Source organism: Adiantum capillus-veneris, chromosome 15 (genome assembly GCF_014529385.1).
Source record: "Adiantum capillus-veneris isolate H3 chromosome 15, ASM1452938v2, whole genome shotgun sequence".
NCBI classification, from domain to species: Eukaryota; Viridiplantae; Streptophyta; class Polypodiopsida; order Polypodiales; family Pteridaceae; genus Adiantum; species Adiantum capillus-veneris.
In genome coordinates, this window is record NC_140945.1 from 38,116,356 (window position 1) to 38,137,001 (window position 20,646).

General features: G+C 41.3%; 1 protein-coding gene across 2 annotated transcripts in view; it reads left to right on the forward strand.

The window, feature by feature from the left end:
* The window catches only part of LOC147440536 (mannose-P-dolichol utilization defect 1 protein homolog 2-like), a 31,060-nt gene extending 25,372 nt beyond the window's left edge, over positions 1-5,688 (forward strand). Inside the window, exons 2-8 of one of the 2 annotated variants that reach the window (XM_086530254.1) lie at positions 2,385-2,538; positions 2,621-2,693; positions 2,823-2,889; positions 2,994-3,053; positions 5,065-5,161; positions 5,254-5,295; positions 5,390-5,688. In XM_086530254.1, the coding sequence (XP_086386380.1) occupies positions 2,385-2,538; positions 2,621-2,693; positions 2,823-2,889; positions 2,994-3,053; positions 5,065-5,161; positions 5,254-5,295; positions 5,390-5,475 (579 nt within the window). In that variant the 3' untranslated portion in view covers positions 5,476-5,688. The remainder of the gene's footprint in view (positions 1-2,384; positions 2,539-2,620; positions 2,694-2,822; positions 2,890-2,993; positions 3,054-5,064; positions 5,162-5,253; positions 5,296-5,389) is intronic. The other variant, XM_086530255.1, reaches the window with a different exon arrangement.
* Positions 5,689-20,646: the final 14,958 nt, after the last annotated feature.

Here is a 20,646-nt window from a genome sequence, read left to right on the forward strand (position 1 = left end):
CCCATTCTTTCTTCACATCATCAACAAAGTCGGGAGGAAGGAACTGAGCATAAAACTCCTTTTTGAACTCCTCCCAATCTTTGGGTTTGCGAGAATTGTGATAAGCAACGAGTTGCTAGCCGTATCTTTTAGATACATGCTAACATGGCGGAGTTTAGAGCGTTCTGAGAAATCACCTTCTGCAAAGGCCACCTCGAATTGTCGAATAAAAGCGAGAGCCTTCGTATTGATCCTCTTTCCATCATAGCATTCGAATTTAACGTCTTTATCTCCAGCTTTGAAGAACGTCTTTTTTTTTTCCTTGTGGTGTCGGGACCGCTTCTTGGCGATGGCTTGGGGATCTTTGTCCACCGGAATTGTGTGTCGTTTCTTTTTATGATCCTTGTCTTGCTTTTTTGCTTTTGATGGTTGATCTACAACCTCGTCTGGGGGCAACTCGAGTTCCTGGGAATGATATTATCCAAGTTCTTCATGAAAGAGTAATTTGGCGAGTAAGTCGGCGAAGAGATTTCTTCTTCTTCTTTTTCTTCATGCTGTCGGAAGGTTCCTACTGCAAGGCCCCTCTGAGGCCGTGTTGGGGCCCCAATCTGAGGTATTCCCTGAGTTCGTACTGGGGGATTCTGAGGTGGCTCTTCCACCATCTTCGCTTTCCCTTTTTCAAGGGTCTCAAAGCACTTTTTGCACTTCTGGCTGAGCAAGAGCAGCTTGCAATTCTGCCATTTGCTGCCTGAGCCGCTCAAGCTCTTTTGCTTGTCCTGCCATGATGGGTATTTTTTTGCCGAGGACCGTACCGTCTCTTGTTAAGAAAGGAAACGAGAGGACCTTGCTCTGATGCCATTGTCACAGAACGGAAGCGTGCACTTAATACTTTTCAAATTAATGAAGCTTTCTCACAGGGGAATACCCAGATAAAGATAAAGAAGTAGTGACGCAGAAGACGAACGCAACACTAGGGACCAAAAGATGGGATGGGCCACCCTCTTGAAGGAGATTTCTTATTAATTCTTAAACTTTTACAAGCACATGAACCCGAAACGGAAATCACCGTTCATATACCGAATATGTTTTGATGCATTAGGATGCATTGATTCATAAGCTAAATTGCTAAAATTCGTCATACTTGTAGCCACGAATGGCTAATCTGTCTTGCACTGTGATCTTCTTGGCGGAAAATGCCTCTGGAGCTCGCTACAACGCGGAAAACTGAGCGGACAGCCGGTATTCTTGCTTGTCTACGTGCGACTTTTCCCCGCAGAGACACACTCAAGCTTCGTGTATCATCTGCGGTCTTAGTCGAGAGCTGTGTGAACCTCGCACGGCTCTCACAAGAGCTCTGCGCCATAGCTACCCGGAACGGGAAATCGGAACGGGGAACGACAACATGCATAAAATGCAATTCCCTGCTTCGGATACTCATGTTTGAAACACGACTCGGGGATCCGGAACGGGAAATTGGGATGGGAACTGGGAACGGGGACTTGAAAATGGCCATTCCCTGTAACTATGCTCTGCGCACGAGTTTGTTGCTGAGAGAGAGAATGGGCTGAACGGGATGCTGAGAGAGAGGAAGCTCTCTGTGCCTGTTAGCTTCTGTAGAACACCCTCGAAGAGGAAGCGCTAGCAACTATTTATGCTTGGGCGAGTGTTTTGGACACCTGGTGTTGCATGGGGGAGGGAGAGAGAGTTCGTAAAATGTTTCCACGCTGATCTATAGTTTTTTTTGACGCTAGAGCTGAGTTTTTTTAAGGTTTATTAAATTTTGGCCACGTTCAAACTGTCTGCCAATGAGTTTATAAGGTTTTTAACCTTTTAACTTAAAAACTCACGTAAAAATCCTATGTTCTGACCAAACTGGAGCGTAATTAGCTCGGTCGTTTTCATGCCTCTCTTGACTCAACCTGTCTACTCTCGTCGGGATGCATTTACATTGTGTTCGGCCGGCCACGGAAAAATATTAAATTATGACTTTTCTGAGCCCTTTAGGGACACAATCTTATTCATGCGCTTGTTCTGATCGGTTCTGCTTTGCGTCCGGCTATTGCTCTACTTATCATATTATCCAGAACGGGATAAATTCCCAAATGGCACATTGCACTGGGAAATTTACCTGTTCATAATTAATTGGTACCAATAAATTCATATATCCATCCTGTGTGCACAAAAATCATTTTCATTTAACTGTAGCTGTAGCTAAAAATATTACACTATGTTTATCGCAGTCTTATGTAGATATGTGGCTAGTGGATTGAACTTTTAAAATCTTGAAGGCAAGACCACCCCTTTACTTAGGGCTATGCATATTATCTCCTGTTGTTAGCGTACAATTCAACTGGACTAAAGGCATTGTTGAAGAGTTGAATGTAAGCTATTTACTCTTCTTGCAGATCTATCTTATCATAAAAGGCAGGAGTGTCAAGGGTCTTAGCTCTACGGCATTTGAGCTTGAGGTTGTTGGCTACACGCTTGCTTTAGCTTTTTGTATATACAAAAAGCTTCCATTTTCAACATATGGTGAACTTTCATTTTTGCTTATACAAGGTAGAGTCCTCTCATTTTTGCTTTGATACTTTAGAGGCTCTTTGTTGTTGAACAAATTGAGTGAGGTAGTGCTATGTTGCAGCTCTCATCATTGTGGGTCTCATATACAATTTGACTCCTAATCTAGGGGTCAGCAGTTGGGTGAGGGCTGCTCTGTATCCTGCTGAATTGATATTCTGAATGATTGTTCGTATACTGTAACTCATTTTCCATAGCGTAGATACGATGTAAAAAGATGGGAGTCTCTGCAAATTCTGATGCCGTCTTTGCTTAATTAAGTGTAGCTATTGTGCCTTTGCTCCTACCATCCTTTCAGGTGGCCTCAACCCTTCGCTACTGGAAGCTCTGTATGTGAGTACTGCCCAGCTTTGAAATCATGATATGTGACAGATAAGGCTGAAACTGCCAGAAAGTTACCAGCTCTATTCCAACTAATTTATGGATTTCTCTTGTAGGCTTGTCAGCATGCAATTTTTTTCTTTTCGCGAGTACCACAAATAGTGAAGAATTATCAGGTATGCATGCGCATTATGTTACAAGATAAACAAAATGTATGGACCCTTTGAGAATAGCTGTTCAAGCACCTATCCATGCACATTGCACTATGTAAAATTTGATCCTTTTTTTAAGATGACATTTTCTTTGTAACTTGAGGCTGCACACTCTTTGATTTTGGTAGCATGTATATCACAAGGCTTCCAATGCTTGTCTGACAAGACAAACCAATCCTTACCCTCATAAGCCATAACCTTTACATACAACTTAGATTTATCTGCGTGATTTTGACTCGATGGTAAGTTTTGGACTTGAAGAAGCAGGTCTTTGAAGTCCTGTCTCTGATGTGTATGATTTGACATGGAAGGTCCATGAAGCTGTAGACAGGAGTCCTGTAATTTTCAATAAAGCTCTAGAGAGTTCAACTGGCCCTTGGGAGGAAGATATCTGACTTGTAATGAATCTGGTGTTTTTACCACTCAAGAGGCATCCTAGTTTGTTGATGAGTGTTATCCTGGGTTTATCTGGTTGTATTTTTTTAGTTGTATAGCGGATATGCAGACTTTACACGTGAAATTTTCCTCCTAGTTACAACTGGTTGATATTGTGTTAACTCTTTCTATCTTCTGCGGTGTGTATGCCCCTTTCAACTACCTTGTTTTTGTGCTAAGCTTTCCTATTTACTGTTCGTTTAGTTTCGTTTTGGCTGATTCTGCCTTGCATCTCTAGAGCTATGATAGAAACTCAGTAGGCAGATCTTTGTATTGATGTATTCTCGCGCGCATGTGTGTGTGGTGTGTGTGGGAGCATATATGAGTACCTGGTTTTACACCCACTATTGGGCACTGATACCATTAGTGCTTAGTCAGTTTTGTGCATGATGGAGCTGATGGTTATAATTTCTTGTGATGACTACCATGAGTCTATTCCTTGCACTTCCCTTTAAAGGTGAATCCTTCAATCCGGGCTTATCTTGGATTCATCTAGGTATATATAAAAAGTGTTTCTTGATTGTGATCAGTTCGTGATATTTTTAAGAAGGATTTGATTTTGCTCAATATATCACCAGTATCTTCAATCTTATATTGATCAGCTTGATGCTATCAACTACGGGTCATCTACTCAAGCCTTGGGCAGCATTGGCATCGTCTTTTATGTAGTCAACGATGCTGCATTGATTATGCACTGCGCAGAACCATACTCACCAATCTGGCAACCTGTTATCAACCAGGGTAACTATGTTAAGAGTTTTGGAGGTCATCTCCTGGATTTTCCTGTCTAGATCGTGTGAGTGAGGGCTTCTTTGTGGCTGTGCCCGGCTTTGTGAGGCTTTTCTACAGTCTAGCCATCATGGGGGATTTTTTCCTGATTTTGTCCGGGGTGCCACTTGTGGCCTTTTTGTTGTGCGCGACCCTTCATATTCCCATTTAGTTGACATGGGTTATTTGAGATGGGGGTCCGGCTTTTTTGTTGCTCCCCTATATTGGGTGTTGCGGTTTGCACCCCCATTCTGGCAGATTGTAATGATTCAGAGCCTTGCACTCTCTTGTTTGCAGAGTTTGTGCCCAGGACTTGTGCCACACTCTCTCCCCGTCTTCTTTCTCTAGCGCTTTTCTCTCTCTTCTCCCCTCTCTCCCACGTGCTCCCTGGTCATCATGCCTTCCACTGCACTTTGACAAACTATACATGCTCGCAATGCCACAATGGGTTAGTAACAAGGCATCACAGCAGCCACCAGTGGGTATGTGATCATCATTTCAGATGGGAAATCACCCTTAAAGGGCCATTGCAAGTGCTCAGTGCCTTCATCCCTCAATGGAGTATGTAGGCATTTCTGCATGTAAAATGCAAATGGGTATTAATTAGGAGCATCACATTCAGAGAGGCACTCATATAGGTAAGAGCACCATTGGCTGTGTAATATGGTTTCTGAAACCTTTTTGTGTCCATAAGGCTTTTTATTTTATGTACGTGCGAGTGAAAAATTTAGGGTCCACTCCTTCGTTTTGTTGAGTGGATCTGCTATCTCAGACTGCCGCTTGTTTCTTGCGGTCGTTTTTCATTCAGAGCAAGCAAACGGGACAATTAAGCTTGCTGACGAGTCTCATGAATCTACTTGGCTCTTCAGGTACATACTTATTTTTACTCTCTTGTTGCTTTGTGCTCTCATTTGGAGCCCTTCTGTGAAAAACTTTTTGATTTCTGTGGTCGATGTTGCAGCAAGATTGTTTACAAGCATTCAAGCAGGCGCTCCCATATCCAGTATCCTTTTTGAGTTTTCCTGTGGGCGATTTGTCGGTGCCAGTTTTGCTGTCATTGCAAAAAGAAGACATAAATTTCCTTAAGTACATGACAGTGGTGATTGGCAGTAGCCTTGGAATTATCACTCATGGAGTTTTGGTTCTACAAATTCGGTCCTATGGAAAACTCAAAAGCCAGTAGAGTTTTCTAAGGTGGCCTTCGACATACACTGAAACAGGAGAAGATTGCAAAGATTGGGATATAAAACTTCCCGCGTTTCTTTGGGCTTCACCACACAGCATTCAAAATGGCTATGGGGTGTACACCTTTCAAGTTAGCTTTTGGGGGTGTGTTGAAAATTTTCCCAAGCATCACTTTGGAGAGTCTTGTGAATGATTTTTTTTTTGAGGATTTCTTCTAAAATCTATTGCTAGTCCCATTCCTTGGGACTTACCTTAGTTTCTCTGATGGACGACGTCAAGGGATTAATCACTGATGCCAATTATTGAGATTGATTCTAAGAAATATTGCTCCAGAATCTCTTTGAAGGACAATGAATTTTCATCCACAGAATAAACATGGCATGTGATCGGCTCGTGTCGATTGTTTCTTATGGGTTTTTTGACATGAAAAAACCAATACGCTTTGCGATATATGCATCGAGAAGCAACCCTTTGGCTGTTCTTGTTGGAGCTTTGTAGTCGTCATACTGATTGTAAAAACCTGCACCTTGGCAAGCCATTCCACTTTATATTTGATATATTGTAGAGTGTGTGTATAAGTAGATTGGTAATAGAACAATTTTATGTCCTCTTAACCAATCAATTTCTTAAAATTATTACAAGGGATGCCAAAAAGGTCTTAGAGTGTTTGATATCCACAAAGATAGCTTGTGAGCTGAAAAAACTCGGGAATTTCTTTGGGCTATGGATTCTAGCTTTAGAATTGTCTTTCAAAAGCGCTCTCCAATCTAAATTGTGCTAAAAAAACGTGTGTTGTTTTTACACATTTTTCATAAAATTGACCATAGACCACCCTAATAAGCTGCTAAGTGAGTTTTAGCTACAAAAGTAACCTTCATCATTATAAAGGTTTCCAAATGCTTCTAATGCATGAATACTCTTTTGTATTTTAAGTTATGGTCTATTTTTGAAAATCATGCCATGTTGATTTATAGATGAATTTTATAGTTTGATCAATTTTTTGGCTATGTATATGCAATAGGGAGGCAAGTTTGATTATGTATAGACTCATCACTATGTAGTACATCTTTCTTTGAGTCTTGGAGCACCTAATACCCCCAATAGCCAACAACACAAAGTCGAGAAAAAAATTCCATTTCATGAAAATAAGACTCACTTTGAATTAGAAATGTATTATGTTCAATAGTGTTCAATTTCTTTAATGAACATGGTCAACTTGTAGGCTAGGTCTAAACCTAAGCATACAATATCAATTTGACTAATAAGTACCTACTTTTCAAAGAGATTGAGATGGCCGCAATGTGGAAGTATTTACTTTTCAAAGAGAGGGATGGTTGCAATGTGGAGGCCAATTTTTTGTTCGTGTAGTCTTTGGGTTTTGTAGTTATGTCCAGAATTGGCATTAGAAAACACGTTCTGATGCTTTGTGGGTATTAGTATGAAGTTTAATTATGAAGATGTATTTATATTAAGTATATATACGTATAAACATCGATGACATGATATGTAGCATACAAAAAATATAGCTTTTTCGTACTTAATTGTATACACAATTTAAAAAAATATGGGGCTATAGCAACTTTATATTTACATTAGAAACTCATTGAAGTTAACGAAAAAATAGATTGGTTGTGAAAAATGCTCTATGTAATATCACATAGGGTTAACCATGAAAATATGTCGTTTTTTAGTAAAATGCAGCACTACATTGGCTTTGGAAGCTTGTCATGACCTAGGACTCAAGAAACATGAATGATGCTTATTTCTCCCATGCAGAATGGGTTCTTAGCATTAAGCTCATGTAAGGACGCTTGAAACTTCACACATGTACAAGGAGTATTGATTTTTTTTTTCAAAACCCTAAAAGGACACTTTTATGTCATGTTATGTTACCAAACTAGGGATATATTTACTTATTTATTTAGTTGTATGTGAGTATATACTTAATATTTGTTTGTGTATTTATTTTTTTAAATTCATACACATTATACCTGTTTAAATTCACACATACATGTATAATGTGTGTGTGTGCACGTGCATATGTATCGAAGCGCGTGTGCGCGCGCACACACACAAGGTGTATGTGTAAATCTTTTTAGAGGACCATTGTTGCAAAGGTATAGGTCTTTTGGCATTGCAGCGAGTAAAGGGTATGGAAGATAGGAACGATAAGACATGTCAAACTGTCAATCCGGTATTCAATTAATAATGCATACAAAGATCTGCAATGCAGATGAATACTTTGCAATGTATGTTATTCACTAAGAAAGGTTATAAATCATTCACAAAACTTTGAGATTGTATGTGAGTAAATGTACAAGTGAAGATTAAAGGTTAGAAAAGAGCTTAGTATCCATTGTAATTGTGAATTTGTTTAAGAGTAGAAATCCATTCGCTTTTGTGCACATAATTGCATATGTAGACACACATTACGAAAGGGGTCCTATTGTTGTTCTTAAGGAGCTGAAATGCCTCCTCTCTACAAGATTAAGCTCTATGTTATGAGATATAATTTGGCTGAGAAAACATTGGTACTGGGATCATTCAGCCACTCACACTTTGTGATTACTCTTGTGGTCAAAAAGGTCCAAGATTAAGGTGCCCCCACATAGGAATGGTGATTTTTTAGATTGGAAAGAAATGATGTTGATGGGACTTCTTCTTTATGCACACATGGAGAGGGGAGGGGGTAAGAGGCCTAAAGTCAAACTGTACCTTAAAAATAGTGGAGGGAGGGGGGGTGCAACCCATAATTGTTACCTCCTCTGGGTAGGTAGCAATTAGTGGAGGGAGAGAGGGTGCAACCCATAACTGTTATGCTTAGGAGTTGCTAGTGCTCATTAAAGTGTTATGCTAGAAGGTTGTAACAGATTGATGACAAAAAAGAGGCCTACAAATCTCTATATTGTCTCCAAAAAAAAAGGTTGGCACATCAATATGCTTGTCCATATTGGCACATCCACCTGAGATATTGCGATAGTGATAAGGTTCAAATGTTCTAACCTCAGCTTAAGTGACAACTATATGTATTAAGGGGAGCAAAGGGATCCATGCTGCACATACCACACAAACCTAGTCCCCTTTGACCCTTGATTTTTCTGCATGCTAAACTTGGCTAAATAGTTAAACATAGACTAGAGAGAAGTCCATGCTTAGCTTGAATAACATGTTGTGGAAACGTCATGATTATGTAAGTGCAGGTGAAGTTAGCGTGTATGTCTTGGATCCATGAGACTATGAGTTCAAGTTCCATATGGAGGCTGAGTTGGTGGGTTGTCGATGTTTTAATTTAAGATGCCTTCAATGTACCTCACAGATTTGTGTAACACTTGTTTTGCATACCATCAGGTGGAAGGAAGTAGGGAGAACTCTATCCACACTCACATGGGGCCATAACGTTGGAACAACTTTCCCAATGGGGTAGTGGATGGCACCCATCAAACACACTCCATGATCCTTGAGCCCTTTATCTTGGAGTTACATCACGAAGGCTAAACAAACTGAGCTATGCTCCTTTGGCATTAGAAAAAGTTTAAACTCAAAATTGGGCCTTGTAAGAAATGCCATGTCATCATAGAAAGAGATAATGGAAAATTCTTTTTCATACATGTTTTTCAAAAATACAAATATCTCTTTCATTGTTGCAATGTCGATTTATAAAAGAACTCAAAAAGATTCAATCATGATAGCACTTCATTGTTTGCAGAGGCTAAGAATTTGATACCGAATATCTCAATCTTTAGCATTTTTGAAAACAAATTTCTAATTTCTTAGCTCATTCTTTCCCCCCATTTCGTCCTGCGCACAAATATTAAATGTTCTTCCATTGCCCGCACCTCACCTGTGAATAGTTTTGATTAGTCATATCTCAGTCGAAGCTTGTAGCTTCTCCATAAAGAACTTCTATGAGGAATTAGAGAGATTTGTATCATATGCACATAGATCTCTCATGAGAGTATGAGCCCCTCTGTAAGAAAAACAAACAAAACACCATTTCTGAAGCTTCAAAGGAGAACTTTAGATCACAAGGCATGAAAAATGTGGATCTTTGGATGGACAACAGAATGTATCCTAAGTATCCCATCACAAAATCCACTCTACCTTTCAAGGACAAAATCTCTTTGGTGAACTATCTGGGAGATGGCCACAATAGCCTGTATTACACTAGGTAGTCGATTGCAAGAAATGTTATTTTGCAGAGAGAGAGAGAGAGAGAGAGAGAGAGAGAGAGAGAGAGAGAGAGAGAGAGAGAGAGAGAGAGAGAGAGAGAGAGAGAGAGAGAGAGAGAGAGAGATTGCATGCAGCGAGAATGCGCGCTTATACTAGAAAGTTGTGCAATGTGCTCAACAAATTGAGGCAACAAGGAGCTTACATAGTAACTCAAAGAGAGAAAAACAACTAGTGATTGTGGAGTCCATAGATGCTAGGGCCAAGACCAAACATTGATATTGTTTCCTGCTTCTCTAGCAACATGACCTTGTTTATGTTTCGCCTAACAGCCACACGTTCTAAATATTTTGAAAGTGTCTTCAATGCAAAAAGAGGAAATTCAGTTTTATTATCAAAGAAGTTAGAATGGAAGCATAGAAAATTAGGATAGCTCAAATTTTCCAAGTACTATCTAAGGGAGGAATTCTTCCCCATGTTTCCCTTGCCTTGTTCCCTTGGACAAGGAATGAGATTATCATCTTACACAACGAGCTACCCAATATTAATACCAAGTATTGGTCTATACATATGAATGTCTTCATATTTGCACTACCAACAATAAAGAAAAGAATCGTTTGCATAAAAGTATACCTTATGATTTTTATCTTCTTCAACTACTGCATTGTTCCATAGGTCAACATAGCCCTCCTTCACAGAGGATGAGGAGGACACCAATGACATTGATGGAGGGGGGCTTCTCCCCAATTTAGTGATTCTAAGCCTTTTAAGCACCACATTGAACTCTATCTCCCTTAGGAGAGTCGCGGCACATGTCGCTACATCCTTGTATACCATTGCTATTGCCTCTGTTGGTTCAAAAAACTCACCTGCTGTTACGAGGGCATCCTTGATAGAATACTTGTCATTGATAGGGTTGATTATATTATCATCCTCTTCTAGATTCTAGGCAACTATAGCAAGACAATAGTCCTCTCTCAAGTCAAACAGTTTCATGAGTCATTAAGCATTTTGTAATGATGATCATCGATGGGGAGGGTGGGAATGCCATTACGACATTAAGCATTATGTAATGATGATCATCGATGGGGAGGGTGGGAATGCCATTTATTGGCAAAGCTCCCTTTGAGAGTTGTACACCCTCTGAAACTTATACACCGTTTGAAACACATAAAGCACCACTTGGTGGTGACACCAACTCATCACCTGTGTGACTGAAGGCTGACTACTCTTTGTCTCCTTTGCGATATCTTGGTGGTCATTTAGATTCACATTCAAAATTAGTATGAGTCTGGCATAGTACTCCGTCACACGACACTTGCAATTATGTATACATGACATTTGATATTGTTCCTACGTAAATGCATTGGTAGCTTGGGAATGCTTCTATAGAAAACATCTTTCTTAGAATGGTCCAAACTGATGTCCTTCAGATAAAAAATATTGAGAATCCTTGAACTCAAACATGTTGCTGACCATCTGTTTGCTGGCAGGTGTGAAGAAAATATGCAAGGAAATGTCGTGCAGAAGCCACCCACTCTTGCAATGAGAAGATAGGATTAAGAATTGGCTTTATATACTACTCCTATTATTGAAGGCCAATTCGGTAAATAAAATAGAAGAGCTTGTCCTTGAGTGCCTCATTAGAGTAATGTAGCTCCTCTTATATCCTCAATCTAAAAGGGATCCATGCGTGTCAAAAAAACCCATGAACGGGAGGGCACTGAGTAGGTAATCTTTGGATACAGCAAGAGAGTACAAGAAGGTGAAGGAAGAATCTCATATTTATAGATGTCTCTTAAATTCCATCATATCGTGTCAGTAGCCCTAATAATTGCGGTAATATCGATGTATTAAATGTGGCACATAGCTTGAGATACGCTCAACGATACCATATGACACGTGTCTGACCAGGGTGAGTTATGTAGCCAAAATAGCAACTTATAAATGAATCGATCTTCATCCCTCATATAAAGCACCCTAAATGCGCAATCCTAGTCTTGCACAAATTTGCACGCAAAGCAAAAATGACGGACAAGAAGAAGGGAAAAGGGATGCTTTCAGAGAAGGTGATGGCTCATTTGAGGGAGGTTCAAAAAATGATATCTAAGGCAAAAGCAATTGAGGAGGAGCTAAAGAAAAAGATCAAAGCATCTCACAAGACAAAGGCTATGGAGGCGAGCAGTGCAAATGTGGAGGACAAGAAACCACCAAAGACAAAGGAAGAAGGGGAATAGTAAGAAAAGAGAAGCAAGCTAGTGCATTCGTCACCTTTTGCACTTGTTTTAAAAGCCTAATGAAGAAGTCAATTTAAATTTTTCTTTGAACCTAAGCGTTATTTATATCATCTTGTTTCTTTTTTTGTGCCTCGATATTGCATTTTATTATCCTTGGTGATGATGCCAAAGGTATTGTTAATTTTTGTTGCATGACAACACGAAAGAGTATAGCGCTAAGAAAAGTCTATTCTGTTTTGTGTTGTGACACGACAATATGGTTTTTGTGTCACAACGCAATACATTTGTAGAAAATAGGGAGATTACTCTCTACGTCGAGTTGTGGCGATAAAAAAATGTCGCACCACAACGTGATTAAGAAGTATGTCTTCTAGAACACTTTCATTGTCTCATGTTGTGGCGTAACAAATTAATTATCGTGCCACAATGTAGATCCTAAGAAAAGTATCCTCCATGTCATGTGGCACGACAACTACTTTGTCGTGAAAGAACCCGAGAAGAAGATATACCTCATAGACTCCCTCCATTCTCTTGCATTGTGGTGCAACAAATTAGTCGCACCACAACGCGAAATAGCTACAGACCTTATGAAGACCACCTTTCTAGTCACATTATGGTGCGATAAACAAACATTGCACCACAACACAAGAGGAACTATGCTTGTTGGATTCCCTCTAGTCTCTCACATTGTAAAGCGACAAAGTAGTTGTTGCGCCATAATGCAAAACAACTACAAAACCTAAGAAAACCACCCTCGTATCACATTGTGGCATGAAACAAATGTCGTGCCACAATGCAAGGAGGAGGTGTACCAAGTAGACCCCCTCCATTCTCTCATGTTTTACTTTGTCATGCCACAATGCAAAAGGGCTATAGACCCTAAGAAGACCACCCTCCATGTGGTGTTGTGGCATGACAAACAAATTTTGTGCCACAATGCTTGAAGGATGTATGCCTGCTAAACCTCCTTCAATGTCTCCTGTCATGGCGCAACAAATTAGTTGTTGCACCACAACACAAAATAATCGTAGACCCTTGATAAGAGTATCCTCCATGTTGAGTTGTGAAGCGGAAAATGAATGTCATGCAAGAATGCAAGATTGAGATGTGCCTACAAGACCTTCCTAGCTTGTTTTGCATTGTATTGTGACAAAAAGTTTTATCGCACCACAACACGAATAAAGTGGTTCGATTGGTTGAAACCCACTGCATATCACACTACAGTGTAACAACTTCTTCATTTCTATTTTGGTGTCACCCCCACAAGTCATCAGGGAGTCACAATGCTGAAGGAGAGCAACCGGGAGCACAACGGAAGAGGAAGATGAATATACACACACACTCACACGCACACCACCATAACCACACATAGTTTGGAGGGGAAGAGCTGACACACACTGTATGCTCCCTTTCTTTATTCTCTATTTTATGCACTTAGGCACAATACGCACTCTACTTTGTGTTAGTGGCTCACACAAGTGTACAGGTGTACACTTAGGGTTAGTGATGGGCGGTCAGCCACATGGCCATTAAACCTAACATTCTCCAACTTGATGGCCAATGTGGGAGACTATAAGAATGTGGGAGACTATAAGAATGTCGATCAACTCACGACAATGCTGAAACTGATGGTGGCTGGATAGACTTTTACTGAGTGCATCCGCTGTGTTCTCTCTGATGCAGGAATCTTCAGTAAGTCAAGGATCTTGTTTGCTAGGCATTCACGATTGAAGTGATAACGCACATCAATGTGTTTTGTTTTGGAATGAAACACTGGATTGTTAGCCAAGGCAATAGCACTCTGTCATAATAACTAATATCTAATTCTCCTAAATGATTTTCTCATGTTAAATTCATCATTTAATATGGGAAAGTACTAAGGGAGAAAAAGCTAGAATATTGGTTAAGCTGGCAGACCGACCACAATAGGGATCCAAAGGAGGGAAAATAGGGATCCAAAGGGGGGACCATTTGCAAAAGAGCAATGTGCAACAATGGGCTCCAAAGACCTTAAGGTTCAGCCCATTAAGAGTTCCAAAATGCTAAGGTTCCAAAATTCAAAGGTAAGTCCAAATGGTCAAGCTTAGTGAAATTGGATGCTTTGTGAGTGTACAAAAAAGTCTTCAAGTGGTCCTAGATTGATGGGGGTGAACCCTTTTAGTAGGGGATGAGAGAGAAACACACACACACACACACACACACACACACACACACTCATGCAAGCCCCTTTACATAAAGGGAATAAGGGACACATGTCAACTCCCTAGCCCAGTTGCCCCCAAGGTGCACTTAAATCCTATTGGATGGCCATAGAGGTGGACCAATGAGCATTAGGCAAGAGTACTTTTAGTTTAATTCATTTAAAAACACTTGATAAGTGAACCAATAAGAATTAAGCTCTCTAGAAGACTATTGGACAGTCTCCCAAGGGGTCCAATGAGCATTCAACAGCCCAATGGCTTGCCTGCTTCCTATTGGCCAGAAGACAAAGAGGTCCAATGAGAGTTTAGTTGCATTATTTAATTACCTAAAGCTCTCAAGGGGGACACATGTCACAAGGATATCACTTATGCTTCTTAATTCCTATTGGCTAAGCTTGGAAAGGTTGAATGGGAAGCCAACAGGAGGAATTAGCAAGAGGGGTGAACCAAGATGAGAAAGGGGGACTGATTTGTAAAGGCATTATCACACACACACACACACACACACTCACACTATCTCATGTGTGAAGCAAGAAGACTCTCTCTCTCTCTCTCTCTCTCTCTCTCTCTCTCTCTCTCTCTCAAGCTTTATTGGAAAGCTCATCATCTACTCCAAGCTTGTGAGAAGGGAGGCCTACACCAACAACTCTTGGCTTTGGGATGCAAATCCAACCAAGAGCCAAGCTTCAATGCATGCTCATCTCCTCTACCATGCTAATTACTAAGCTATGCTAAGATTTTATGAGTGATTATGAGAGGAGATATACTTATTTCTCGTAAGACTACTCCTTCTTCCTCTCTATCTACTCTCATACCCTGCTAACTCTCACCATCTTTGAAGGTGTGTGAGGTCTTGGGTTTGAGACCGTGAGGGAATTAATGTTGTGTTTTATAAGTGTTTTGCTTAGTGCTTAAAGCTTCCATCTTCATTGCACTAGCTAGTTATTTAAGGAACACAAAGAATTGTATTGTAAAATGTCTCCCTTGATGGGGGAGACCTATAATACAAAGCCTTTTGGAGGGAGGACCGGCTCCATGTAAATAGGGTCCTCAACTGTTGTCAATAGCCTAATTGTCTCTCTTTTGAAGTATTGTTCATGCCTATCTAACTAGGTGTTATGCTTTTTGTTGCTCTCTCCACCCAAGCATTCTTGTTATGCTCATTAGGAATCTATACTAATGAAATGCTCACTATGTTCATGTTGTTTTCAGCTACACACAAGTTACTAGGTGTTAGGTGACGGGTCCTGTACCTTAAGAACTAGGCTAGGCAAGGACTACGGCCAAGGGCCGGGCTAGGCAGTGTGGACAGGGGAACCGTCTAGGGCAAGGGGCTAGGAGCCCACCTACTGGGAGGAGGATCCAGTAGAGCCTAGTTGCCTAGTTTCTTACACGGGTATCAGAGCAAGGGGAGAAGGAGCCATGGAGGAGGGGGGAAGGTTGCATGAAGCAGGCAACGTCTCTCTCTCTCTCTCTCTCTCTCTCTCTCTCTCTCTCTCTCTCTCTCTCTCTCTCTCTCTCTCATCGAGCATGGAAGAGGCATGGGCTGCTCAGCTGGGTTTCCTCCCTTAAGCTTGTCAAGAGGCAAGCCGTGGAGAGGGTTTCGAGTACACGGATATGCTTGGCGGTGGCCTACTGGGTTATGCCGCAGGAAACTTCCCCTGCAAGGCCGAAGGGGCTGACTGTTGGTATACCAGCGGTGGGAATACTCGCTTGCAAGGAACACAAGCTCGGGGTCGACCACCACAGAAACGCGGGCAGTTTGGCTCACAAGGTTCGCGCTGCGATTGGGGAGTTTTTTCGACATACGGGCTTAAGCCCTCGTGGTCTGCAAGCGACGCTATGGTTCTCTCCTTCCCTGCGCTGCAGACCCGCCATCGCCATGCGTTTCTTCACGATGGCTTACACATGGTGGGCACCCTAAGGGTTCCCTAAGGGCACTCTACGGGGCCCAACCCATGTGGACATAGCCATGGAAAGAGCATGCGAGCATCGAAGGTATGCGAGTAGCAGCAAACATCGCAAATTGACCACATGCGAGTAGCAGCAGACACCAAAAATTGGGCAAAGGCGAATCAGCATCATTCATGAGCCTTCAATTTCCGTCACCATGCTACACAGGTGGGATGGATTATTCGTGCACAGTGTAGCTACGATGGTGAAGGGGCCAGTTCAGGAGGCTTGTTCACGAGGCTTCCCAAGGGAAATGGCCCTACTCTTGTCTTCAAAGTTGGGTTGAGCTTCAACAGGAGTACTACTGTTTTCCTGCATAAGGCCGCAAGCATGCAAGGGCATGCAAGGCAGACATAATTGTGCCATTAAAAAAAAAAGAATTTACGTTCAAGAAAGCTAGAAAGCACAGGGTATGTGGCCAACACGGGCATTCGACAGAAATACTTAATGAGATTGGTAAATTTGCGGTTCCACATGCACAGATGCAATGTTCTTTTTCTGCTTGTACAACATTTACGGCAAGCAAGGCTTGCATTGAGTTATGTGCATCGACCAAGGGGTTTCACTGCCTGTTGGAATCCACAGTTATGACTCAGACGGAGTCCAGTCGGGCATTTCTACCACAGTTGGCAACGAGCATGGCTCTCTTACAGGTTGAAATTATCAGGTTTGCGTTTTCACGTTCTTGCACTTTTCACAATTTTCTGTGTGCAATTGTATTGCAGAAACATGTAATTATGCTAATCTTGGCTATGTTTCCCTGCGAGACTACCTATGGGTCAAGTATGCCCATGGTCATTATGTCAACTTCTATTGCGCATCAGGCATGGCACTTAATGGCAGGAGTAGATAATCTATTGCACCAAGGTACCCTCTTTCAATTTTGTTTCTATCAAGTTGATTACCATCATAGTTTCTGCAGGGTGCCAAAGTGCCTCGCAGTCTTGGTCAATCAGACTGTAACTGGTATTGCAATGAGCAAGGCTCTGTACCAGGGTGCTAATGAGCACGGCTTGTGACAATTATCATTGATAAGTATCCAAATCAAGCACAACTTGTGTACAACTAACCTCTCCAGTATCTCAAGGAGATTGGCATGACCTATGGCTAGCCTTTGCTAGAAAACTTCTACGAAAGCAAGATCCAAACAGGAAAGTTCACGGATCGATGATGGTCTTATCTAGTCAAGGACAACCATACTCAAGCTAAGCAGGTTCTTTCATTACATGCCAGATGGATGTATATGATACAAGAGACGTATATATATACACGCGACAACTCTCTCTCGTGTAGCAGACTAGGCTATGAGCCGTTATGGAACGAGTTCTTCTCCATCAAAATTTCAGGATGACTGGTTACAACGGGATAACCAGGTGAGCCTGATTTTAAATTTGTTTGTTTTTCATGTTTTCATTGGAAAACGTTGCTCCCAAGGCAGACTCTGCAAGGCACTTATGGTTTCGGCTCTCCTGCTTGAGGCCGTTATAGTAGCCAAGGGCTGACAATTCTGCATGCACGGCATGCTAACCGGGTGGCATGAATTCCACCAATTCATGGATTACGCTTCCGCTATCACACTCGCAACTCGGTCTAGGACAGACTAAGTGATGGATTCTTTAAGGTGTTTTTGTTTGGTTGCTGTTAACACAACATCACTAAAAAGAACAAAAAAATTAGACTTGATTCCCAGGCAAAGTGCCAATGCCAAGTCATCCTCATACAAACACGACCCCTACAAGGTAGGTGGGTCGGAATGAGTTTTATATTTTTCTATTACCTCTCTCAATGAGCGAGTCATACCAGAAAATTGTGGATTGCTTATCCGATAAGCTGCAAGTCAGGCATAAGATGCATCAGGGCACACAGCTTGGGTACACACTCTACAACCTTAAGGAAAGTTCCTCAACCCAGCATGCTCTTCTTCTCTCTTTCTCTCTCTCTCTTTAAGGGAATAATATAACAAGCTTTTGATACATATTCAACTCACAGCTAGCACATGCTTAAGATGCTACTCAAATTAGTCTTCATCGGTTCATCGATTGAACACTATTTTGCATAAGGGCTATGAGCCAAATAGGCTAAGCGCCAATGTCCGGACAAGGGTAAGACCCAACTACTGGCATTCTTTGGGTGATTATTTTCAAGATATACCCACGGAAGTACACATCGACGTTAATGGACAAGCAAGAGTCTTGTCATTCTGGATGTTTAGGGTGTCATTTCTGCACTACTTGTTTTCAGCGCGACACTCAAGTTGAGTTTTTTTGATAATCTTAACCTCACACAGGCTGATCTCTACCACGAAGTATAGACACAGCAATCAGGGGTGACAACATGGCTGTAAGGGATCGGTAGTTCACTCGTGTGCATCTCCTGCTCTCTCTATAGCACTACGAAGCATCTATGGACATACGGTTTTGGGGTAAGACCCAACAACGAGTAATTGCTACATCAACCCATAGGCATTACGGATCATAGTTTGATCTGCATTGAGGATCACGATTGATCTCTCCCAGTTCTACTTTCAAGGAAAGAATCCCGCAATCTACAACGTGGTAGTAGACGAACACACTTTTCAAGTTGATTCCAATCAACCTATACACGGTTGACTATGTTGGTTACCGTTATCTGCTAGCTGAGCAGTTTCTACAAAGAGTCTTATCAAGGGGTTTGACTACGTAGATTCTAGTCCAAGAGCTTGGATTGCAAAGGCAACACCCAGGCTTCCCAGTGCAATGCTATTTGTTTTTTGAGGTAGGGGACGTGCTCCTCTCCATTTGAATACGGGTAAGTGAACATTACGTTCAAATCTCCAGGTATGCATCTATTGATTTGGTGTTATTCCATTTTTAGTATGCTTTGCTTGGTTTTTCAAGACGTAGAAGTACGCTTGAATGTTACAGAGTCATGCCAAGGGCATGTTGGCACACAGTATTTTGGGCCAAGTGTCCAATCTATCTTTATGTCTTATGCTGCTACGAACCTACTTGTAGGGTTCAATTTGGCACATGTTGTCACATGGGATACAACATGGTCTAGGAACTCAAGGAGTTCGGTTTAGCCAGTGTGGAGCAATGAATGAGTGTCCCTCTCACTCTTGTCGTAAAGTGTTTAGAGCTACCTCCACACACAAGTACATCTTGTACTTGTAGGATGTTCTTTTTCAGACATCCTTAGTTGAGACATATTCCACATGTGGCGAATATGAGTCTCTGGGACTGACACTGGCGCCCCCTATTTCAAATATGTGTCACGACACAGTCCCTAGGTGTTGGTCACATCTCTTTTCTAGATCACTTTTAGCACGACGTATCATGAGCAATTTCGTGGCTAGAAATTGTCGGATACTTAGAATGACTTGTTAAGGTACAAGTATTGCTAAACAACATTACAGATGGTTGTTTATACATATAGCAAATGAAAAAGTTTCATTGTTTGTATCTAGAAGTGATCACTGTTTCACCTTCTATTATGGTTCAGACGTTTAAGCAAAGCTTGCAAAAGATTGCAAATGAAAGTATTTAGTTTCTTTTCAGAACTATTTACATTCCTTTTAATGCGTGCTAGGCGCATCACAATTGTCATAAGTATTGGCAAAGATCATTATGGATATACAGGTTCGGGTTAGTTTTTGCTAAATGCATGCACACTAGGTGTTATGGGCCCTAGTGTTTAGCAAAGGCTGATTTGGAACGGCATGCATATTCCTCAGGTTGTTGCTTATGAAGCATTTTGCACTCTATGTGCAGTATCTCTATGATATTACTTTTGGGTCTACGAAATCCCCAATAGAGGTCATGGCTCGGTTTGGGTGTTTGTGGATTTATCAAGTTAACCACGATGGTTACTCCGGACATTGTTGATTCCTCAACAATGTTACACGATATTGTGATTCCCATTTACCAGTCATTTGGGATGAGTGTCTGTAAACCGTGAGGGACCACACCTCAGTACTGTCAGTTATCCAAGGGGATAGACAGATTACACAGTGTGAGGGACCACACCTTAGTACTGTCAGTATCCAAGGGGATTGACAGATTACAAATTGCAATGTTGGGCTACAGGATATGCAAAGTGCATACATTAGCACCAAGCAATCAAATTCATTAGCATTTATTGCTCTTTTTTGAGTTCACTTACTATCAGTTAACGCATGTTCCGACTAGGTAGTCTCTTCATGTATAACTCAGGTTCTCAACCTTGAACACTCGTTAGCGTGGAGTTGTTTACTGATGATGAAAATTGGAACCAAGTCAAGGACTTACAATAGGCTGATGAGTTATGTCAGCAAGTTACTTTCATGGAAAGTGACAAGAGGTACTCTTTTGGGTACACCTGTGTTGTGATAAACTCGTTTACCATGCTCATGAGCGTTCTAAATGGAGTCTACACACTACGTTTGAATAGGAACCGGTACCATCAGATGGTTATAAATGGACAACAATGTAGAAAATCAAGATGTTACTCTTGGTTTCCTTGAACCTCTTACTAAACCGGGTTCCGCTCAAATGAACCGTTGGATCCATGTGGGATATTACGGTAGAAAACATTAGTGTTCTTATGAAGATACCATCACTTGTGTTTTCGCGGACGAAAACGCTTCTCCAAGGG